Raw genomic sequence first — 25,703 nt, 5'->3', positions numbered from 1 at the left:
TCGATCTCGACCTTCCAGAATACCTACACTACACGACTCTCTCCCCATTACAGCTTCTAGATGTTTCTTCAATGAGTGCAATATGAAGGAAAGCCTCTCCCAAAAACCAGGCTGAAACTGGGAGGATGGCACATGCAAACCTACAAGTACACACTCATCTCATGCCAATCCATGGCACAGTACTCGAAAATATTTCCTGTTCAGTAGAAGAATTAATTTTTCTTAAGTGTTACATTCATGTATTGTATGACTATGTTATACGCTTCAACAGTGGAGTGTCTCTTGTATTAGGCCTATAATTCCACAATTGTAAACAATTTTACAACACCAAGTTATAGTCCAGCAATTTTATTTTAAATTCACAAGCTTTCGGAGATTTTCTCCTTCCTCAGGCAAACATTTGCCTGAGGAAGGAGAAAATCTCCGAAAGCTTGTGAATTTAAAATAAAATTGCTGGACTATAACTTGGTGTTGTAAAATTGTTTACAATTGTCAACCCCAGTCCATCTCCGGCATCTCCACATCATAATTCCACAAGCAGTGCTATGACTTTTGAGCTTGGTGTTATGAACTGTATCTCAATTTTATCCATGGTTGGAAAATTCTGTTTGCAACTAAACAAGCTCCAGGAAGCTGAAAAACAGCAAATATTTACTCATAAACTACTGATGCCCATCATTTATTTAAGCTTCAGTCGCTGTGAAGGGTCTTTGCTACATTTGTATCAATTTAATTTTTAAAAGTTTAATTTTATTAAAAATTTACAATTTTGGGGGATTTATTGAAGAACAGCATGACTCCCAAAGCATGTTCTGTCGCTTCAGATGTTTGCCTTATTCTTCTTTGTGTAATTTGTGTAAAACGAAAACACAGGATATGAACTCCTGTGGCTATTACACAATAGAAAGAATGTTGTTGGGGGGGTTTGAGTTCTCAAAAGGTTGTAGGAGCAGCAGAATAGCACTACAACAAAAAGCATTGAATGAGAGCAGTATCCAGATCTGGTGTACAATTGATCCCCAACATTCTTTAAAAAGGTATTGCTCTGCAAGTGCAAAATTCAATGAATAGAAATTCCAGCCATAGTGGCTGCGTGCGTTTTCATCAAACACAACTCGAAATCCAAAGCGTGAGAGATAATGGTGTTACTTTCATTACATTTGTTTCCTGATCAGCTACTACATCTAAATAATACTGAGCTTTATATTACCATGGTTGTTAAGGCCAGCAACTTTTTTTTTTAAACAATATTCTGAAGTAATATTGTTTAGATCTGCACACAGGGCTATGTCAGTGATAGAGTATGTAAAACTATGCACACACAAACTTCACAATGGAACGATATTTTTGTTGATCGGCACAAGTGATACATAAGGTCCGTGAAGCAGGTATTGGAATCGTTGACATGCCACTTTTCCAAAGTTATGTATTTATCATTCTGGTTGAAGTGATTCCATGCATATGGCATAACATAGTGAAGCCTGTACAGTCAACTCTGTCTTAAAAACCAGCCATTGGCAGTTGAACACCTTACACCAGTCTCAATATTGAACAACTCAGACTTAAACCACTTGTCCACAGTATGTCAGAAGGTGGTTATGATGAATTTGGCAGTCAGTCAGACCAGTTGCTTTCGTCATTGGGAATTCCAGATCAGAAATATCAGCATCACTATGAGTGGGCACAAAAAAAAGTAAGTCCCTCTTTCCAAGATAGTTTCAGTGGTGTATCTGTGAGAGAGTTGCCTCACAAGGGTTACATGAGGAGTGTGAATGGCTGACAATTTGTCAAATTCCATAGACTACAGTGCTTATTCCTGTAGTTAGGAACACCTTATAACCCGTAAATCATTCTCTCATTTCTGAATTACGAGGGCTTCCTAACATTAACGGTAAAAGCGCACAGAGAAATTCAAGGTATCATCTCATTTCCACTCATCATTATAGACTGGCAGAGGAAGGACAGCTGAATAAAGATTACATTTTTACATTCGAACCCCATTCCAAATACTTACTTAGTGCTAAATGTTTAATGTACAACTTTTACCTCACATGACTGAGTTGACATCAACTGTGCATTTTTATTTCTTGTTAATAGGAATTTAGCGATTGGAATTGGACTGCAGAATTTCCCAGAAGGCCTTGCTGTCAGTTTGCCATTGCGTGGTGCAGGAGTGTCCACATGGAAAGCATTCTGGTGAGTGAAGCTAAGTAGCTGGAGCTAATATACTTGACGAAGTGTTTCAAATTAGATTTAATCTACATGAAAGTCTTAAAAGCATCCTGTTGTGAAAACTGCTCTGATGGTGGCAGAAGACATATCTGCCTCATTTAAGAGACCAGTTATCATACATTTGTCAACTCTATATTTGCAAATCTAATTTTGAGACCCATTTATTTGATGTCTGATGATTTTATCAAGTGTCATTGGTTGGGCCTTTTACTGAAACCACGAACCCAACCAGTGATGTTTTGCATGTACATCTTGCACCATTTGAGTAATTTATCATCAGCAGCATTACAGTTAGAACAGCCCAGGAAACGTTCAAGGATGAAAATCCTAGAATAGAGGAATTGAATTGCACTCCAATTGTGCTGTTTTGCCTCCATTGAAACAACCTCAAATGAATCGTCTGCCACCGGAATACTACAGTGGCTTCATTTTAACTGTTGGAGCCAGCAATGTGCCTCAGAACCAGTGCACATCATAATGTCACATTATCAGTTTGCACATTGTGAAATTACTCCATTTACTCACAGTGTAACTCTATCTCTCCCCGCCCCCAATAGACCAGCAAACTCACACTGGAAAGTAAATTTAAATATGTGGAACTGAGGTGGTAGTGAGTTTCTGAGAAAGCTGCACCACATAGTGTACCAAGCCCATATAGTTTGATTGCTCCTACCTACAATCACCATGCCTGCTAACTCAAGGCTCAGACTCGTTTGTACCTGTAGGGCCATTTGTACATTGGATACGAAGTGCTGGGTTCACTCCAGATGTGGCACACTTTTACCTTTGACTCTCTATTGAGGCAGTGCAGCCAGTTTGGATTGAGACTCAGCAGCTTTGTACGATAGTTTATTGTGTTATCTTTATCTATTGCTGACTTAAAGGTGGCAGGAAATTTGAAGTGTAACCAGGCCAAAAATGAGGAATCTGGCCTCACCCATGTTTCGCCAGGCAACAAAGCACTGCTGATACAGAGATTTAAAATCGCCCTGCTACAGTGCCTTCTCTACACCTGCATTGTTGAATTTAAAAGGTCAGAGATTCAAAGCAGCATAATTGCTGGAGATCTCCCTTCAGTTAATACCTGAAGGGAGAATAACAGTCAGTCCAGGCATCTAAGTAAACCTGACTGTATAGTTTTAACAGTGGAGGACTTGCAAAATATGCAAACGTGCAATTTAAAATATTGCATGGCATTCTGAGCTCTATTTACTGAACAATATGTTCCACAAGAAAGGGCAAGGTGAACATGCTGAGCTTTATATTAGATAGGATGCTGCATGGACTGGGCAGAGCCTCATTGCCATGAGGACTTTGGAATTCAAGGAGGTGGCCCACTACCACCTTCTGAGGACAACTGGGAATGGGAAATAAATGCAACCAGCGTCGCCCACATCCCGAGAACAAAAACATAAAAGTTACACAGGGCAGAGGCTACAGACTGAATGGGACATTACTTAAGGAGTTTTAGGAACCAATCATGTCTACTCAACGCAATTGCATAGCTTTTTGGATTGACCAGTTTCACCGAAAGTAATGGACAGTATCTTACAGAAGGAAGGTTATGCCTATCAGTAAAGATTGAACAGGCTGGGGCTCTTTTCTCTAGAAACAAGAAGACTGAGGGGTGACCTAATAGAGGTCTTTAAGATTATGAAGGGGTTTGATAGGGTAGACGTAGAGAAGATGTTTCCACTGGCGGGGGAGACCAGAACTAAGGGCTATAAATATAAGAAAGTCACTAATAAATCCAACACGGAATTCAGGAGAAACTTCTTTACCCAGAGAGTGGTTGGAATGTGGAGTAGTTGAGGCGTTTAAGGAGAAGCTAGATAAACACATGAGGAGGAAAAGAATAGAATATGCTGAAATGGTTAGATGAAGTAGGGAGAGAGGAGGCTCATGTGGAGCACAAACACCGGCATGGACCTGTTGGGCTGAACGGCCTATTTCTAAGCTGTGCATTCTGTGTGATTCTATGGATATCTTAGAAAGCAAAAACAGAGGACTGATTTTATAATCGCGTGCCATCAGCAGTGAGCCTTGCCCTCCAGCCACTCCTGCCAGGCAACCTTAGGCAGCGTGCCCTAAATTTAGCAATGCGCATGGCCAGTGGACAATGCTCCCCACCGGGTGCACATATTTGTAAAATTGGCTCTTGTATCCTCTAAATAAACTTAGAAAAGACTAACCTCGTTTCAAGTTCAGATGGCGTACAATTGTCCTGAAAGGGTTACCATTCTCAAGCAGTGTGTCGCAAAAGAAGTCTTGACAGTGCACAAGAGAAGCCGAATGCAACATTATATACATTGAATTGGGCGACTTAATTGCAAAGATCATTGGTGTTTTGAGAATTTACAAGCCTCCTGGTTGGCTGTTCTTTGTCTTATCTTATTGGCAGTTAACTTTTTGTCTCCTTCCCAACCAGATCTGTCTTTATTTGGGAGATAAAACTTTTTCTTTTCAGCACAGCCTGCTTTGATCACATACCTACATGTCATCACGTTTGAGTGGTTTGTACAGCAACAGAAAGCAGGTTTCTCTGTAGATACTTCGTGTTATCTGCAGATCCTGGACTTCCTGATCATTCCTATCAGGCAGTGTTTCTCACAGTGTTGTGATACTGAGTAGCATGAGAGGTCTGGTCTGGCCAAGTAGCACATGTTTACACTTGCATCTGGAGTGATTCTTCTATGATTTAATCAGAGTACCCTTGTGTGGGACATTTGCATCCCTGCAAGATTTGGTTTGTGGAGATGGGAGCAGAATTCCCCCCTCAGCACCCTGACTGAAGTTTATCCTTGTCTTTTTCAGAAACATTCCTTCCAGTAAAGTCTATCCATATTTCTGACTTGTGTTTGTTGGTTATTGTCAGATTTCAATGGTAGTTCCTGATCCACACGAAGTCCTGTTTCCCTAATAGCCTTGAGCTTGCTAACCTTCACTGGTCTCCTATCTGCCTATGCATCAATCAATCAAAACCCTTGTCCTTAACTACAAATCGCTGTATAGCCTCGCCTCTCCCAATCTCTGCAACCTCGGTCAGCCTTAAGTTCCTGCACATGCCCACCGCCCTTCTAATGTTGACTTCCTTTGCATCCCACCTTCTCCTCTGTCCACTTTTGGATGCAGGGCCTTCAGCTGTTTCGGCCCTGCATTTTGGAACATTTTATCTTAGCCTCTCTGCCTTGTGTCTTTTGTCCTCCCCTTCTTCAAAAACTTGCTCAAAACCTACCACTTCGATCTTGCTTTACCCCTCCTCGCTTCCTTCTTCCTCCATTTCTAGGTCCCCGGTTATTTTACAGCTTTATGAGTGCTTAGGGACATTTTATTATGTTGAAGGCACAATACAAGTGTAATGTTGACCGTTGAAATTAGAATCAAGATTATTGTGACGAGTTAAGGGTAACCCCAATGCATGGGGTGTACTTCCAATATAAGGATTTTCCTCATTCCCACCCAATGACAATAGTGTCAAAAACAAAAATGTAAGAACATATTCCAATTCTTAGAAGATACTTGCACTTTTGCTGCTTTTTCTCCTCCTGCTAAAGACCTGCTATCTCGGGAGTCCACACATAGAAGGCTACTGTTTAATTGATACTGTCAACAGGACCATCAACAAACAGATCCATTGGAAATCTTACAGAATCAGTGGCCAAGAAATCATATCATTTTGCGCCCGTTTTACAGGCATAAAACAAGGCACCTGAGGGTTCAATATGGTGGGCAGCGTTTGCGCGCTCATTCTGCGCCGGAAGTGCCCCGTCCGCCATATTGGTAAAGGCTCTTCCGTAGGCATCCCAAACAAACAGCCATTAGGTCTTTTGCATATGCAAAGTGGGCGCTTAACGCCTGTTTGAGGCCCCCTTTGCAAAATTTGATTGTGACTGACCGCAGCCTGCACCGTGCATGCTACAGTCAGTTTCTTCAGTTGCTTGGCAGGCAAACCAGTGGTCCTTAAAGGGTCCGTTGGAAAGGTGACTTCGAACTGCTTTATTTGCTTTATTGTGAAGCTGGGAGAAACAGGAGTGCTGCTCCCGGCTCCACATGTGGGTTGCTGCCAACCACAAACTGGACCAGCACAACCAAACACAATCAGTCCTCTGGTTTTGCTGCCAAACACAATCACCGACAGATTTCGAGCAAGGAAGAAAGAGATTAGGAGGGGTGACTGTAAGCTTGGTTGAAAAGATGGGTTTTGAGAAGGCTTATCAAGGAGGAGGGATAGACAGAAAGGTTTAGATAGTGAATTCTGGAGAGTGGGACCCAGGCAGCTGATGGCTGTCCCACCAGTGACAGGGCAAAGGAAGGCAGGATGTCAGAGTGAGAAGAATGGTGTGTCAGGGAGGATGTAGGGCTGGAAGAGATGATAGAGATCGGCTGGGACAAGACCATGGAAGGATTTATAGATGGGAATGACAAGTATTGGAATCAAAGCCCAGTACTTCAGGGATCAAACCCCCATCCTCCCTCCGGTCCCCAAAATAGCACTAAAAAAGTTGTAAAAACAGACAAAAAATGGATAAGCAGCAGTAAATTACCACTAAATTAGAAGAAAAAGATCATTGATAATTTAAGATCCAGCTTTCCAACCAGACTCAACCATCTTTAGAGATATGAAGTCTTTAGATGGCAGCAAAAATTACAGCTCATTGGCACAGCTGTAGTTTTAAAAGGACAGACCAGCCATCCATAATGTGTCAAAATCCAAACTGCACTTTCTCAGATCGGGTGCTCTTCCCTGGTATTGAGTTGAATCCATACCAGTTTTGTCTCTACTTCATATTTAATCTCTTTCATTCACTTTCTTTTTGATGTTTCATTTCTCTGAATATAATGATGATTTTCTCCTGTTGTGAAGGTACGGCCAGTTAAGTGGTATGGTTGAGCCAGTAGCGGGAATATTTGGTGCCTTTGCCGTAGTTCTTGCCGAGCCGCTCCTGCCCTACGCATTGGCTTTTGCTGCCGGCGCCATGGTTTACGTTGTAATTGACGACATCATTCCTGAAGCACAACTCAGGTGAGCATTGAATAAAAAAAAAATCATTCCCTGTCACTTCAGTTGGGAACAAAGAGATAATGAGTGTTGCCTTTACCGGTTAACCACTGTAGGCACCATTTTATAATGAGGACTTTCATCAGTTGATAAATATAGGCTGATAAAAAGAAAAAAAACTGCAAGTCTGAAATAATAACAGAAAATGCTGGAAATACACAGCTGGTCTTGGATACAAGGATGTCAAGGTCTTAGAGAGGGTGCAGAGGAGATTTACTAGAATGGCAGCAGGGATGAGGGACTTCAGTTATTTGGAGAGACGAGAGAAGCTGGGATTGTTCTCTTTAGAGCAGAGAAGGTTATGGGGAGATTTAATAGAGGTGTTCAAAATTATGAAGGGATTTGATGGAGTAAATAAGGAGAAACTGTTTCTACTGGCAACCAGAGAACACAGATTTAACGTAATTGGCAAAAGAACCAGAGGGGGGATGAGGAGAAATGTTTTCATGCAGCGAGTTGTTCAGATCTGGAATATACTGCCACAAGGATGGTGGAAGCAAATTAAATAGTATCTTTCAAAAAGGAATTGGATACATACTCAAAATGGAAGAACCTGTAGGGCTATGGAGAAAGAGGAAAGAGCAGGAGGTGGTTCTTTCAAAGAGCCAGCACAGACATGATGGGCCGAATGCCTTTTTCCTGTTCCGTAGGAATCTATAATGTTTGTCAGCATATGCAAAAAGAAATAACAGGCTAATGTTTCAGGTAGAGAGCTTTCGTCAGATGAATGTAGGCAAATGAACATCTGGCAGTCAGGCAAAAATTTAATAAAGCTGTTCTGGTGATGTCACAAATCATGAGCAAAGCTCAAGTGTTTTATAAGCATTAGCAGAACTCCAAGATTGAATTATTGCCTCAAACTCACTGCCAATTTCTTGTTGATTTCTATAACATACACGCAACTTGAATTGATTTTGAAGCTCTGGCAAGCTAAGCAACAGAGTGATGGAATGGGATGAGACGGGAGAGCGGGGAGGGGAGGGAGGGAATGGTACAAGGCTCCTGCGAATGATTTCCAAGTCTTATCCGCAACATTATGTGGAGGTGTTGAGTAGATTGCACTGAATGGAAATCATTTTGTACCTTTTAAATTTTGTGTTCTTTCGGAGCTCCACTTTATCTAACTTTTTTGTCATCAGCACAAGTTACAAGCCCAGTGCAAGTTGTCTTTGGTCAGCACCAACTATCTGCCCCTTTTAGGTGCCAATTCTGGATAAGTAGTTACAAAGTGTAAAGTTATTTCTGCCCTTACTCAGAGTTCTCTGTAATTGTCAGTCGAGTCTCAATTGCTTAATGGTGCAATTTTTTTTTAAGAAACTTCAATTTTGTTGTTTTCTCTCCTTTTGAGCTTTGCCACATCAAGGTCCATTTCCTGGCCAGAAGTATGCAGGCAAACTACTCTCAGCTGCAGGCCTCAATTAAGCACAGACTTAAGCCAGCCATACTATCCCACTATCCCAGATTGAGATAGCAGTAGTGTAAAGGGCAAAGGGGGGGACGAATTTCTGAAGCGTGTTCAGGAGAACTTTCTTGATTAGCATGTTTCCGGCCCAACGAGGAAGGAGGCATTGCTGGATCTGGCTCTGGGGAATGAGGTGAGTCAAGTGGAGCAAGTGTCAGTGGGGGAACATTTAGGGAACAGTGATCATAGTATCATAAGGTTTAGATTAGTTATGGAAAAGGACAAGAAGCAATCTAGAAAAATACTTAATTGGAGGTGGGCCAGTTTCAGTGAGTTGAGAACAGATCTGGCCTGGGTAAATTGGAATCAAAGCTTGGCAGGCAAAACTGTAATCGAACAATAGGCAGCCTTCAAAGAGGAGATGGTTCGGGTACAGTCTAGGTACATTCCCACGAGGGGGGAAGGTAGGGCAACCAAAGCCAGAGCTCCCTGGATGACGAAAGAGATAGAGAGTAAAATGAAGGAGGAAAAGGGGGCGTATGACAGATGTCAGGTTGATAATACAAGCGAGAACCAGGCTGAATATAGAAAGTACAGAGGAGAAGTGAAAAAGGAAGTAAGAGGGGCAAAGATATAGTATGAGAATAGACTGGCGGCTAATATAAAAGGGAATCTAAAAGTCTTCTATAGGCATGTAAATTGTAAACAGGTAGTAAGAGGAGGGGTGGGGCCGATTAGGAACCAAAAAGGAGATCTGTGCATGGAGGCAGAGGGCATGGCTGAGGTACGAAATGAGTACTTTGTATCTGTCTTTAGCAAGGAAGAAGATGCTGCTAAAGTCACAGTAAAAGAGGAGGTAGCTGAGATACTGGACGGGCTAAAAATTGATGAAGAGGAGGTACTAGAAAGGCTGGCTGTACTTAAAGTGGATAAGTCACCCAGTCCGGATTGGATACATCGTGGGTTGTTGAGGGAAGGAAAGAGTGGAAATTGCAGAGGTGCTGGCCATAATCTTCCAATCATCCTTAGATATTGGGGTGGTGCAAGAGGACTAGAGAATTGCAAATGTTGCACCCTTGTTGAAAAAAGGGTGTATGGATAAACCCGGCAACTACAGGTCAGTCAGTTTAACCTCGGTGCGGGGCAACGATAATCTGGGACAAAATTAATAGTCAATCATTTGTTAAAGGCAAATCGTGTTCAACTAACTTGATTGAGTTTTTTGAAGAGGTAACAGTGAGGGTTGATGAGGGCAATGTGGTTAATGTTGTGTATATGGACTTTCAAAAGGCGCTTGTTAAAGCCACATAATAGGCTTGTCTGCAAAATTGAAGCCCATGGAATAAAAGGAGCAGTGGCAGCATGGATACGAAATTGGCTAAATGACAGGAAACAGAGAGTAGTGGTGAACGGTTGTTTTTCGGACTGAAGGAAGGTATACAGTGGTGTTCCCCAGGGGTCGGTACTAGGACCACTACGTTTTTTGATAGAAATGACTTGGACTTAGGTGTACAGGCCACAATTTCAAAATTTGCAGATGACACAAAACTTGGAAGTGTAATGAACAGTGAGGAGGATAGTAATAGATTTCAAGAGGGCATAGACAGGCTGGTGGAGAAAGCGGTTAAAAAAGCATAAGGGATCCTGGGCTTTATAAATAGAGGCATAGAGTACAAAAGCAAGGAAGTTATGTTGAACTTTTATACAACACCGATTCGGCCACAACTGGAGTATTGTGTCCAATTCTGGACACCGCACTTTTGGAAGGATGTGAAGGCCTTAGAGAGGGTGCAGAAAAGATTTACTAGAATGGTTCCATGGATCAGGGACTTCAGTTATGTGGATAGACTGGAGAAGCTGGGGTTGTTCTTAGAGCAGAGAAGGTTGAGAGGAGATTTGATAGAAGTGTTCAAAATCATGAAGGATTTAGATAAAGTAAATAAAGAGAAACTGTTCCCATGTCTGAAGATATGAGAACCAGAGGACACAGATTTAAGGTGATTGGCAAAAGAGCCAAAGGCGACATGAGGACAAACTTTTTTACGCAGCGAGTAGTTATGATCTGTAATACGCTGCCTCAAATGGTGGTGGAGGCAGATTCAATCATGGCTTTCAAAAAGGAAAAGCTAAATACTTGAGGGGAAAAAATTTGCAGGGCTACGGGGAAACAGCGGGCGAATGGGACTAACTGGATTGCTCTTACAAAGAGCCGGCACTTCTGTGCTGTAACCATTTTATGATTCTAAGCACTTTACTGGAAGCTACTGTGAGAGGTAACGCTTAATGTCCTCTGCTTTCTGCCTCTCTTGTTAGCATAGCTGCGTTGAGGCACTGACGCATGGGGCATCATTGACATAATTATGGACTCCCTGCTATTCTGGGATACCCGGAGTCATGCAGAGCTGATATTGTGCCAGTGGGTTAAGGGGCACACTATTAATAGCAAATTTCCTTTAAAAAGGCGCAGCTTCATTTCCATTCCTTCTACAGGATTTGTGTGTTGGGATAAATTGTTCACATGTTCACTCCACTGTCAGAGGCATGTGCCTGTGCTGCAGCATTAAGAGGATCCAATGTAGAAACACTCCAATCAGTGTTTGAAAGTACAACATTGTGATTGCTGAATACCATACTTTCAAATGTGAATGAAGATGCCCTTGTGAGTCACCCTCACGTGAATCTGGTGTCAATCACTCCGATGGGGTGTGCTATCACAGCAGTGGAGCATTTTCCCAGCTGTGCTGGGGCAGTGATGTCTGAAAGCTGCAATGGGCCAGGAAAAAAAAACAGGTCATGTTCTAACAGTAGCCGTAAAGTGATGAATAGTAATAATGGACCCGTCTGGCTTGTGCTGGACAATTGAGGTTAGATGGTTCGTAGATTGAGCAGCTCAACCTGCAGGCTGTTTCTTTCTTCTTCCCTTCAATCAGCCTGTCTTCAGTTCCTGGACATAATACAAGCAGTCATGCATTGTTACTCAAATTCTCAACACAGGCAGGTCTTGAGTCAGTCCCAGTTAGTTCCTGACTTTATCACTACAGCTATAGCCATTCCTGTTGTCTGCTAGTCCGATTCTTCTGTATTTTAATACTTTGAAATAGCAAAGTTTGAGAAATCCGACTTCACGTCAGTATAGAATTAGTACAGGAGCAAGAGCTTTTTAAGCAAACACAATGGGACCTAAATTCGTCACCATCCGAAAACGGGCAAAATGGTCAGCACGCTCCGATAGTGTGCCTGTTCACATGGGCTCGGGGACCAGAATGCATCATCTCTAATATTTTCCCATTTTATGTCATGTAATTTTAAGTAGTGGCTCCAGTATGGGAAAGTGAGAGGGCTGGGGATTTGGATCCTCATTCTACAGGTCTGGGGGTAAGACCTGCTCCTGAGGGGTAGTCTCACTGATGCTGATGCTTTTGGAATTAGGTATTTTGAGTCATCGACAGATGGTTACAGGTTGTCATGGTGTCCGTGCAACACCTGGTGTGTAAGGTGGAGCTTCATGCATATGTTTTATATCCGCATGAAACAACCTAAACACCAGTCCAAATTATGTAGAGGTGCAACTTATGCACACATATGTCTTACATACCCGATATCCTGATGGCTGAGTAAAGCCACAGAACAGGTGATGGCAAGTGCTGGGCATTATTCCAATTTAATGAATCATTCTATGGGTCAGTAAATACAGTGACAGCTGAATTTTTGTAAGAAAAACTGACACACATGCTTTTGTTTTCAGTGGAAATGGCAAACTGGCATCCTGGACCTCCATCGTTGGGTTCGTCTTGATGATGTCGCTCGATGTTGGCCTTGGCTAATCTCAGGATTTTTTTTCTTTGAAGAAATTAGTTTGGGAACAAACTTTTCATCTCTTCCAGTTTAAAAAAAAAGTTGCATTTTCATCTTAAATCTAAATAACAAATCATCATACAGAAGTTAAATCTCAACGTTGACACAAATAACTTGCTCTCATTGAGAAATTATATTGACTCAACAAAATGCGTAGGCAGCTTCTGGTCTAGGGTTATCGTTATCACTCGACTGCTTTCAGCAGTCAGGGTCATTGATTGTTTTACATTTGTTTCTGGCTTGTGGGTTTCACAATTCTTGAATTTCTACAATCTGTTTATAACAAGATTTTGTTTCAATTCCAGGCTTTTGGTGAAGCAGTCCCTTTTACCTCAGTGAAAAGTATCACAGTTAGTAGTTCATCAACATTAACTCAGGAGTGGAATAAACTTGGTATTCCATTATTGTCCACTGTGTATTCTATTAATTCCACAATTAACTATGTAGTTCTTCCATCCATAATCAGCCATTGAAAGATGGTTATATTTGTGGTACATCACTGAAAACAGTAAAACTTCATGGTGTCAAAGGGGCACTGCATTGGGAACCGAGCAGATATGATGACCTTTTGAAGAATAAGTTATTTTCACTGTAGAATATGAAATATGGAACATATATTTTTGTTATGTGTATTTTTGACAAAAAATGTAACTGAAACACTTTATCCCCATTCTTCCGCTGTTAAGTTCAACAAACAGTCTCGTTCACACCAGCCTTCGAATAGTATGCATCATCTAGCCAGTTATTATTAGTCGGTGTATGATGTCTGGAATGATTTGGAACATTCTGGGCTGTTTGCAGTGATAGTATCCAGATATTGCCACCAACAAGTGTGTCATCAGGTATTAAGGAGCCTGGTTAAATGTGTCACTGCAGTTTTACAGCCAGTTGTTTTCTTAATGCAAGAAAAAACACAAATGACACATAGAGATTTATAGGGTCCAGTTCTAAGTGGTTGTATCCCTCCCTTGCAAATATGTGGCTTTGTTCTCACTGAAGTGGATTGCAAGCAATTCCAGAGCACTTTACCTCAATAGCAGAATCTAAAGTTTGGCTGTAATAATGCAAGATTTCTAGATAAGAAATCAGGCCTGAAACGTGACTCGGTTTCAGCTCATGTCAGAGGTAGTGTGCAAACCTCTAGCCAACTTGGTGTCGAAGGAGTTTCAACCTGGAACCAGAACATACCCAATGTGATGGCAGCATGAGTGAGCACTATTACAGCCCCATCAGTTGGTATAGATGTCCGTTGGGTGGTTCTGAAGAGATTGGCACTGCAGCTGGCTGTAAATGATCTTTGTAACCACTTACCAGACAATGTACAACTGGCTGGTGGAATGATGTGAATATAAGGACTGAGTTTCCTTATATCCTTTTTAATATGTCAGGTAGCAAACAAACAGGGGCAGAGACTATCTCGAGCAACTAATAAAACAATCTGACTTCTTATATCTGATGTCCAGGAATTTAGAAGGGGACAATAAACTTTGTAGCTGAGTCTTTCCCATGCCGACACAAAGGAAAGTAAACTTCAGATACAACTTCACGTCAGCCAGAACCTAATGCTGTACAGAACATTTCCCATTGCACACAATAGGCCAGTGTATTTAGAGGTTAACTATATTCGTGCCTAACTCACACACCCATTACAGAACTTGACATCAGTGTCCTTTTGGCCAGTTGCTCACTTTAAACAGCACTTAGGCATACAATGTCATGTTTGTTTTGAAGTAAATATATAACTACTGTAATGAGGTGAATTATAAAAAGGTTATTGAAAGATATTGTTCTGGCATGACATTGTTGGCACTGTAACAAAACAAAAAAAGAAGAAAAAAACTTGTTGCAGACTTTGGCTGAATTATAATGGTTGAACTCTTTAACCCTGACGGGCGTTTTTGGTGGCTTAGGAAGCACTTGGAAGGTTCAGCTCCCTCACTGACTTATTTTGCTCGTGTCATTCTTACAGTATTGCTTCCTATTTCAATGCCTCAGTATCTTTCTCATTGACAGACCTGGCATTGTTTTTCGAAACAAAGATACTTCTGATTTCAGATACCAAAGCTCAACTATTGTATTTAACTATGAAATGCCTCAGATACCTAATCCTTGGAATCTGTTCCATGTTGATCACCAACTTCAAATCCATACGGTGATTGTGAAGCTGCCTTCAAGTCTGTTCGACCAGCTACAGCTCTGAGTTCTGGTTGATGCAGAATTAAAAATGAAGATTGCTTTTGGTGCTATCAGTGCAGCTGCATGACTGGTTGAGCATAGAGATAGTTCGGGGGCAGGGTGTGGCAGTGACACGGGACTGCTCAGCTGTGCTACCTTTGAGATGGTAACAACCCAGACAACTTGCATGAAGGCACAAGCCAATGGGAATGTCAGTCACAACTGGGAATCCAAAGATGCACTGCCAGAGTTTTGCGGGCACTTTATTTTAAAGGGATGTTATTGGCTCCTCGGAGCTCCCTGAAAGGCTCAGACTCTGGACTAACTTGTTCCTGAGAGCTTCCCTGCCACATTAGCTGCCAGGTGACGTGTGAAGTGCTGCAGCACAGCCTTTTAAATTGAAGGGCTTTTGTATTTTCATCTCAATTATATTAAAACCAATAAGCTTGTATCATTATATGGCACCAGCAATATGATGTCATTGTACCACCAGTATCATCATTATGTGCTCCTCTGTTTGTAAAGGCACATTACCAGGACAGCACTGCCCCTTTCATGTAGTGTATTCTTCCAAAGTAACACTGAGGTTTAAGCACCAAATTTATAAGTGACTATATGAATGAAATAAACCAGGTGAACAGGAACTTTAATGTCAGTTATAATAGAGGACAAAGGGTTTTCAATTTCTGCAAATTGAGCAATATTCTAAAACCTGGATACCTTTACATCCCTTGTTGGACTCTCACCACATCTGACCTTGATTTGGCTTGGTTTCTGCCCAGAGAACAGTTGTTGGTATTTTTTTCTTCAATGAATAACTCTCTGACACTGACTATTTTCATAGCAGTGTATGGGTGAACTCAAATTCTATTTGATGATTAAAGGGACAGGTTCCAGGGCTGGAATTGTGGGATGCTTTTTGTTGATGATCTCTGAAGCGATGATAATTGCAGCAAAAGGCATACAAACCACAAATCAAAATGCCCCTGACCAGTATAAACCCTAAGTATGTCCCCAACAGATATCCATGCACCCTTTCGGTACTGGTTCCAGTCAATGATAAGTAGGAACCGAGAGGGGCCAAACTTCCATTTAATAAAACTGTGCTGTCCTACTGCAATTTAGAGGGTGGGAGCAATATTTGGAAGGATCTATAGTGGCCCAAGACTGTTTCCATCCAATTGCATCTCTATTACTTGATCTACCTGTGCTGGTTGCACCTTTCCTTAAACTCAGTCTGATTCTCAGGCGAGTGAGATAAAATGGCATTGCTGCTCAGTAGGGGTGTACGAGAACCAGAAGGCTTCGAAACCTTGGGTAGTACTTGGCATGTCAGTCCAGAAATACAAGTTTGAAGCTGCATTTTCTTCCTTTTTTCCCTTGTTATTTGAAGTCTACATTCTGGCTCTGATTATCCCAGTGTTTCTGTGTGCACAGTATACTTTTATTAGCTCTTGTTCTTAAATACTATTTTTTTTGGTCCTTATTCAGTGATTAGGTAAATAAAGGAAAAATTACTGCAAGGGGTGCAAATGACCATGAGAGAATGGACTCCAGTCAGTGTCAAATCCTGATGAGTTCAGAAATTGAGTTGTGTTTAGTATTCCAAAAAGACATTGGATGCAGCAAATTTAACATGGAAATCTGATCTTTATTTGGAATATTAAACAGTGCAGGAATCTCCCGCTCACATGATTCAATATCGAGTTAATTTTTTCCGACCCCCCATTTATTTGGACAGCATAGGTGGAGAAAGTAAATTCTGCCAGCACCCTCCCTCCCTCCCCTTCTCTCTGTCTCCTGCAAATTCATCAAGAGTGTGGGGAAATTGAAGAGTGTACAAAACTGCAGAGACAAATTAAAACTTTCCTAGTTTTTTTTAACCTCAGGTTTTTTCTTTAAAAATCCCTCATCATTCTGAAGGAAAACTGCTTTAATATTGTTTCGTGTAAGCTTGTCTTAGGTGTCCTCCCAAGAGTTTATCTGGTGATGTTCCAACATATTATTCCACAAGGCAGTGGAACACAGGCTTCTTTCCGCTATTTCTTACAAAATGAATTTTGACCTCACCTGTGCTGATGGACGAGCTACCAAGTGGAGGCCAAGTGTTGTTTCATTGGCAAGTTAGTCTCCCTAGTGTGCTACATTCTGCATTATTAGAAGAGTCCTGCAAGTAACTTGCGTATCTACACCTTCTTTGGTGGTGGGGGAAGGAGGATCTTTTCTGCCAGCTGAGCAATGCACAGATGCCCATTGCCAATGAAGTTGTGAAAAAGTCTGAGCTGAGTCCTCTCACCAGCAGCCGAAGGAGCAAAATCCCTTGAGGGGGGAAATGAACCAGCTAATGCTACAAGGCCTTCATAACACTGATGTGACCTCAAAATGCTCTGGAGTTATTGCATAGGATTTGTGCATACAGATGACTAGACTTTGACATCCTATTGGCAAATTTCTCATTTCTCATTTTAATTCTAGCAATGAAAAGCATGTTAGTCCTCCCGATACCCCACCAAAGTCCCCACTTTCTCTGTGGATTGACACAGCACAGGCCCAGTCATCTGCAGTCTAACCCCACTTCAAAGATAGCATGAGGTACACAGAAGATGTGATAGGCTGAATATATTAATTTAGAATGAAATAAATTGACTTATATTGACCCATGAAATCAATAATTGTGAGGCCCTAATACTGAAGAGACTATATTACCCAGTATATGATCAGTACTCTGAGCCTGCAGAGGAGCTTGGTGATCAGGTTGGATAAGGTTTGTTTACATTATTTCTGGGAGCGGAATCTTATTTACTAGTGATGAAATGTTGAAAGTGTCGAAAGCTCATGCGTAAGGAAACTGGTTTGCAATTTTCGCAGGAAAATAGACAGAATCACAGAATGCAAGCCACAAAACGCTAGTTATAATCCCATGCAATCAAAATGGAATTCAGTCACTGTAAATCAGTGCCTCTGATTATAGGGAATAGTTGTCCTTTGTATATTATGGGCATGACCAGTAGTTTTCCATTTTCTTGGAAAAAGTTTGGAATCACAGAATATGATCCCCCAAAACAACGATTAAAAATCTCAGAATCCCATGTAATAAAAATGGAAACTGATTTCTTCAGTGACCATAGACCATTAGCCCTGAATGTTCCATTTCTCTCATCAGTGTTCTGCAGTGAAAGTTCCACTGTTTAATCTCTGTTTTCTACTGAATAATCCCTCAGTCAACAAATGTGAAATCGTTCTTCTTTTATTAAATTGTTCCTGGCCTGCAATTGTTGGCTTGCAGTGTCACCTTCTAACGCTCGCAAACCTTCCTCTTCTTTGTTGTTTGCACGTGTGTGATGAAATATTCTAATCTGGATGCAAGTTAATACTTTTTATTACACGCAAATTTAAGTAATTATATATGTAATGCAGCAGAAGAACCCACGCTTGAAGGTTTATCCCTCCAGGCGAATCTGAAGGTAAACGGATAGCTGCCCTGGCCAGGTGCCAGACCAAAAGACATGCACTAAACAGTAACTGTCACGCCATAGGTGAGGGTTTATGTAAATTAAGAAAAAAAGGTTCTCATTGAGCAAAAAGAAAAAAGTACTGTATACTGATTGTTTTCACTATTGTTGGATTTGTGAGACAAGAAACAGTCACTGTCGACCCAAGGAATGGTGGGTGCACAAGGTACAAGGTACAAGACAGGAGCCAATGCTGGAACCCTCTTCCATTCGAACTATTTAGATAATAGGACTAATTTTCCAAATGTATGCTCCTGGCAGAGAGCCTCGCCCACCGGGAGTGCATCGCAGGCACAATCCCGACAATTTTCCGTCCATTTGGATGGCAAATCATAGGCAGCGCAACTGCAATTTCCTCATCTGTGCTCTCAATGGGTGAATCTTTGTGCCAGGAATGCGCATTTAGAAAATATGTTGAAGAGAAACTGAAAATTCTTTCACTCTACGTCTAAATTATTCCCGTGCATCGAAAACTTTGGCTGGAAATGCCTCCTAATTAAATGATTCAGCCCATTCCTCCATTGGCTGTGAGTTTTTTTTTTAATCGTTCTATTTTTATACAAAAATCCAGTCCACAATAATAATATAAATTTTTTTTTTCTCAGCGAGACATCCAACATGTGAAGAAACCCATCACCATACTTAAGAATCTGTAAACCAAACTACTGAGAAATTGTGCAAGTAAAGTTTCTTTTTGCCTGATGTGAATTACACAATCTTTCCTCATGAAGATGCACTCCATTTAGCAACCCCGCCACAGTGTGTATCAGATCTCTGCTGGAATTTAACCAGCTAAAACCTTGCTGTTTGTGTACCACTGGTAAGATTCCTGTTGCTTGTTTGTTAGAATCACCCTACCTATTTGGGCATTGCCTTGTGGGGTTACATGGAGCCAAGTGCAAAGATCCATAGACCTGAGTGAAAGGTCCAGCCCTCAAAGGTTCCATCAGTTGGGGAGCCTGTTGGTCAATCATGAATTCTACCTTTAAGTTCTGTGGATCTGGCTTAGATATTGGATTATAGATCTGCCACAGAGGAGTGACTCAGTTGGACTCTCCCATCTCCAAATGTGTCATCTTCGAGCCCAAAGAGACCCCGCTGACCTGTCCCTCCCGCAAGGAAAATCTACATTTTCTGAATCTTTCTGTGAAAGGAATAGTTAAGAAAAGACAGACAAAAACAGTTTTCATGTGCCTTATCCAAGTATCTTGCAATTTGTCACCGTAAGCATTCAGGTAATGCTTGTGTTTCACGGTTGAGTTTTTAGTCATTAAACAACCATCTAATGTATAGAGGAGCTCCTGGTCATTACGCTGATCCATCACTCATCTCACTCAAGACTAGCTGTGTTACAGGAGTACTGGAGGATGAGTGCAACCCTCACCTGCCTTGAACACTGACTGACATTTCATTATATCGATGCATTATTGACACAGCAGACAATCTTGTTTATCTCTTTTTAAAAACAAAGTGTATGAAGACCAGTCACCGGGAGGGCAGAATACTGGTTGCAATTACGTTATGTCAGTCAGTGCTGAAGGCAGGGATGGGTCGGATTTGGCATACGGCACTTCCACATTGTCTCCCAGCTCTTTACAAGAGGGGGGAAGAGTGGCAGTGTGGAAGAATAAATCTTGATACGTTGCTGGGTATTTGATGGATTAATTAGGCTGTTGGCATGGGCGGACATGTGGCAGAAAAATGCGAAGTGATACATTTCAGTAGGAAGAACTAGGAGAGGCAATATAAACTAGAGGGCACAAGTCCAAAAGGAGTACAGGAACGGAGAGATCTGGGGCTATATGTGCACAAATTGTTGAAGGTGGCAGGGCAAGTTGAGAAAGTGGTTTCAAAAGCATATGGTATCCTGGGCTTTAGAAATAGAGGCGTAGAGTACAAAAGTATGGAAGTCATGATGAACCTTTATAAAACAATGGTTTGGCCATAACTGGAGTATTGTGTCCAATTCTGGGCACCGCATTTCAGGAAAGAATGAGAAGGCCTCAGAGAGGGTGCAGAAGAGATTTACTAGAATGATTCCAGGGATGAGGGGCTTTAGTTACGTGGATAGACTGGAGAAGCTGGGGTTGTTCTTCATGGAGCAGAGAAGGTTACGAAGGATTTGATAGAGGTATTCAAAATCATGAAGGGTCTAGTTAGAGAGAAACCGTTCCCATTGGCGGAAGGGTCAAGAACCAGAGGACATAGATTTAAGGTGATTGGCAAAAGAACCAAAGGTGACATGAGGAAAATCTTTTTTACACAGCGAGTGGTTAGGATCTGGAATGCCCGAGGGGGTGATGGAGGCAGATTCAATCATGGCCTTCAAAAGGGAACTGGATAAGTCGCTGAAAGGAAAAAATTTGCAGGGCGACAGGGATAGGACGGGGGAGTGGGACTAGCTGGATTGCTCTTGCAGAGAGCCGGCGTGGACTCGATGGGCTGAATGGCCTCCTTCTGTGCTGTAACCTTTCTATGATTCTAAAAAGTAAAATAGGCCACACAGGTAAGTTTAATTTTTAACCGAATAAACTGAGAGATACCAGGATACTCAAGTCTTCACAATATTCATTTCACACTCTTCCGGTAAAAGGAACATGCTAGACTGGTGAAATATAAGACCCTAATTTGTAAAATCCAAACCATGCATACTCAACTAGATAGTAAAATCCAGCATTGCTTTTGAGGTTTGACCCATGCTTTAAAATGACTAGTGGTTCCACTATAGGTTCCTTTATGTAGAAGATATAATGAAGGGTCACGTGGGATGGAACTTTTGTATACTTTATTCTATCCACCTTTAAACTGAGATTTACGCACGCACACATGGAGCTCGTCATTTACGTAAAATCTCCTTTTCTGCTGAAGATGTCTAAGGGCTTTGTGCTACTTGCCATGTGCAAGGGAAAAGTACGCTTAAAATTCAGAGAATACACCCACATTTTCCATTCCATGGCCATCTGTGTAAATGATCTGACTGCAAGTTCTCACACTATTAAAAGTCAATTTCAGTGTTGACGGTAAGAGGATGAAGATGATGCAACCCCAGTAAAGTGAAGCAGCACACTTCGTTCCTCTTTTTTAGAAACCTCACAAAGCTGTCTTGACGGGGGACATGAGTCTGCTTTATTACAACTTACTTAAACTTGAAATTCCGGTGCAGATAGTTAACACTGACTTTGGTCGTTCTGTGAGGTAAAATCACACTTCCATGAATTGCCCTGCACTGCCCAACAGTCCAGCAGCCATTCACTAGCTTCCTTACCATTCCCTAAAGGGGATCAAAAAGTCGATCTCATGCAATTTTTTGGTGTTTCTCCCCAATAGAACCCAAGAATGGCCAATCTAAATGTTACACTTGCTCTGCAGCTACCAATCACTCTCAGAATCTACTTGCCAAACTAAAGGCAAGTTATTATGAGCTGTAACAAATTTGACATCCACTAAATTGCCAGCAGCCCCACAGCTCAGTCTAAAGCCTTGTGCCTACTGCAGTTCACCATCCTTGTATGTATGTAATAATATTTCCGTGTGGTCAATGCCTTAATGATTTAACAGGGCCTAGTATTAATTGTTAGCAAAATATTGTGGGAATAAATCACTTTATTGAAATCCATGTACTACTACTGTCTTTTTTAAAATATATATATCAGAGCAGCATCACTTGGACTTATCCAGTCACCATTCTAGTCCAGTTCTGGACTTCATTGTGTCCTTCGAAAGAAACTGTATTGGCTCTGAGACTCTGCCATTTGCAGACTTCCAGAGTAAGTATTGAAAACTCAAACCCAAATTGAATCCAATTGTCCATTTACCTCGCGGGGCAGCTCCACCTCCATCCACACCCAAATATTGACAAGAAAATGATGACTTCATCAGAGGTACTCTTATTTTAATGATGCATCAAAGTGACATTATTTGTTATACACTCAAGAAATGGACTGATGAAAATCTCTTCACCTGGAAAAAGATGTTTTGTCGAGCAGCTTAAACCATTGTTGTCCAAAGTGACTCCAGAGCAGTTTGTCTTCTAGAGTCAGACAACTTCTGATAATCTCAGTGGGGTGCAATGCAGAGTATTCAAAAATTTACTGAATTGGCTTCAGCTTCAATACAGATTCAACATCTGCAAATAGGCTACCCTCAGCAATACTAGATCCTTTGTGTCAGGCGTAGACCAAGGCTGACACAGTGACACATCTGTGTGCATCTTGTGTCCCTTATGTTATGCTGGAATCCAAGGTCAGTCTCAGCTTGCAAGCAGTGAAGTGGAATAGATTAAGTTGTTCTGGACCAACTTTTTTTTCCACATGCAAACTGAACTGAAAAGTATTTTTCCATCCATAAACTTACCAATTTGAACGTTGATACTTCAATGTGACAGTTGGAAATAAATATAAGTTGAGAAATGATTGTCTTGCTTGTATGTGCTGTAACTAATAACATCAGAAACCTGATAGCCTGGCAAAACATTCAGTCTCAGATATATGCTTATTTGGCTTAACATTTTACAGAGCTTGCTGCTGGGAAGATTAATTCAATGACAAATGCACCAAATGCTGCAAAGATTCCAAACTGTTTCTGCAATAAAATGTACCCCATTGATTGGGTCTCTTGATCCCGAACTTTAGAAATCATAGAAAATTTACGGCACAGAAGGAGGCCATTCGGCCCATTGTGTCTGTGCCGACTGAGAAACAAGCCACCCAGCCTAATCGCACTTTCCTGCATTTGGTCCGTCGCCCTGCAGGTCACGGTTCTTCAGATGCATATCCAGGTATTTTTTAAATGAGTTGAGGGTTTCAGTCTCTACCACCCTCTCTGGCAGTGAGTTCCAGACCCCCACCACCCCCTGGGTGAAAAATCTTTTCCTCATTTCCACTCTAATCCTTCTACCAATCACTTTAAATCTATGCCCCCTGGTTGTTGACCCCTCCGCTAAGGGAAATAGCCTATCCACTCTAGCTCGGCCCCTCATAATTTTGTACACCTCAATCAAATCACCCCTCAGCCTCCTCTGTTCCAAGGAAAATAACCCCAGCCTATCCAATCTGTCACCATAGCTAAAATTCTCCAGTCCTGGCAACATCCTCGTAAATCTCCTCTGCACCCTCTCTAGTGCAATTACATCCTTCCTGTGATGTGGTGACCAGAACTGTGCGATGTACTCAAGCTGTGGCCTAACTTGTGTTTTATACAGTTCCAGCATAACATCCCTGCTTTTATATTCTATGCCTCGGCTAATAAAGGAAAGCATTCCATATGCCTTCTTAACCACCTTATCTACCTGTCGAACGACCTTCAGGGATCTGTGGACATGCATTCCAAGGTCCCTCACTTCCTCGACACTCTCAGTATCCTCCCATTTATTGTGTATTCCCTGTGTTTGGGTTTATGCAAATACTCTGAACAACTCCTGATTTACCAACGTGAATATAATGTAAAAGACATCTTATGTAATGCTGTTCAGGCATGAACTTGCGAGTATGTCTTAACAACATGACGGTCACTCCTTGTTACCTGAAGGGCGTCAACCATGGCTGCACCTAGATATTTAAGTAGTTGACTTTCAAATGCCTACGTAAGAACAGTTACCACACTTCAACAATATTTAATGTGTGAAGCATTTGGAGACATTTTGATGTGATAAAGTGCTATTTAAACACATATTGTAAGTTCATTTTTCTTTTTCGACATTATGTTGGACAAGCACATCCTATTATGTGAAATTACTGATGATGTGAAATTCTGAACATGTTCTTCATGAACACACAATATTTTGTTTCACATGGTGCACAGAAGCAATCTCACCCGGCTTATATGAGTCAAAATAAAAAACTTCATATTAATTCAAACAAGTTCTGTTTAAAAAATTGTCCTTCATATAAATGTGTATGGGTAATTAAAAATTGAGAAAAAAACAAATATTTTTATCATTTAAAAAGCTGATTTTCTGAGTAGTTTTGAATTTTAAACTTGCTAGTTTCATATATGTTTTCAGTCTTGGAAAACCCAAAATTGGCACTAAAAACAAACTATATTCCAATTCATTCTAAATACAATTTATTCTAATTACAGCCTCAGGGCTTTTCGGGATTGGGGAAAGATCTATTCCCAAAACAAGTCCATTTTATATTCTGTCATGTTTTATTTTATGTAGAAATTTTAAAATGCATTTTTTCATCCCTCGTTTGGTCCCTGTGCCACATTGGCAAAGTATGGGTGCACAGGGAAACTTTCAAGCTTTCAGTGCCATTCTTCAGCCAGCCACTAGGAGATGCATCAAAGTTGTGCCCGCTCCCTTTTCCCCCTTCCTTCCCTCTCAATATTTCCCTCTTTCCCAATGCCTCGGGCCGATTGGTTTATGATGACTGAGTAAGTCAGTTTCTGTTTTACTGGTCGGGATTCTGTGATTTATTTTTAGTGATGTTTTGGAATCACATTCCACAATTCCGTCTATTTTTCCACTGAAAACAGTAAACTGGCGATCTTGATGAATGGGAAATTAAAATTGTTCTTTTAAATAACAAAAGCAGCATTCAGAGACCACAAAATAAAACAAGAAATGTACTGAGAACTGTGTAACTAGAACTGATCAATTGGAGCGGGAGTGGGGGGAGCTCTCAAAACCAACGAAAGAGAAATGTATTTGCTTCCAAAGAAGTGGCTGTAAATCTGGCCCATTCCTCAAACACCACAATGCAGTATTGCACAGCTGCACACACATTGCTAACCACAGTGGCGAATGGCCTTTCAGCACACTCGCAATCTCTCATTTTTGGGTTGGGCTCGAGCACTTTTATGAAACTACATTTCCTTGAACAGAAAAATTTGAGAACCATAAACTACAAGGCACTGAAAAAAGAAAATAAAAAGTTGGGATTAAATTCACAATCACGGTTTAATGTGAAATTGCTGTCGTCACTTTCTGAACTTTGTGCAGGAGAATGATGGTATTTTCATGCAATGTCCATCTGTGTCATTTTTAATTCCTGTACAATAAAATTGTTGATAAACTAAAACATATTTTAATAGTATTAGAAGGAAGGAGAAAACACACATGCTGATTAATGTGCAAAATTGATCTGTACTTTTAATTTTGTTGTCAATGTACTCGCGTTGTGGTGTCAATATGATTTTCTGCCCAAGGCAATGTTGCTATTCATTAAAAGGCATGTGTTGTTTAGCGGTGAATATCTGCAGTGTGGGTGTGTGATAATATTTGAAGAATTGGGCTTTAGAATCATGAGTTACAAAAATCCACTTGCAGTTCTAAATAGATAGTAAAGTGTGATATGACTTCCACTGGCCAACCAGGTATGCTTTGGAAGACAAGCAGTCTTGGCAATTAGGCCATTTGAAATTATTCATCCTTAGCATAAATGAAGGATTTATGGCTGAAACTGCCCAAGATTTCGTCACCTCCTTCCCCACTCCCCCCCCCCCCCCCCCCCCCGCCACCTCCCTC

The 25,703-nt window shown here is 41.2% G+C and overlaps 1 protein-coding gene across 1 annotated transcript in view; it reads left to right on the top strand.

Annotated features, from left to right (window-relative positions):
* Positions 1-21,851, top strand: part of LOC137341111 (zinc transporter ZIP11-like) — a 602,857-nt gene extending 581,006 nt beyond the window's left edge. The window contains exons 7-9 of the mRNA XM_068004039.1: positions 2,098-2,196; positions 7,097-7,255; positions 12,439-21,851. Coding sequence (XP_067860140.1) covers positions 2,098-2,196; positions 7,097-7,255; positions 12,439-12,517 — 337 coding nt within the window. The 3' untranslated portion in view covers positions 12,518-21,851. The remainder of the gene's footprint in view (positions 1-2,097; positions 2,197-7,096; positions 7,256-12,438) is intronic.
* The last annotated feature ends 3,852 nt before the right edge of the window (positions 21,852-25,703 follow it).

The sequence above is a fragment of the Heptranchias perlo genome, chromosome 23 (assembly GCF_035084215.1).
Source record: "Heptranchias perlo isolate sHepPer1 chromosome 23, sHepPer1.hap1, whole genome shotgun sequence".
NCBI lineage: Eukaryota > Metazoa > Chordata > Chondrichthyes > Hexanchiformes > Hexanchidae > Heptranchias > Heptranchias perlo.
Note: the sequence above shows the minus strand (reverse complement) of the source record. Positions and strands in the feature narration are given on the sequence as shown.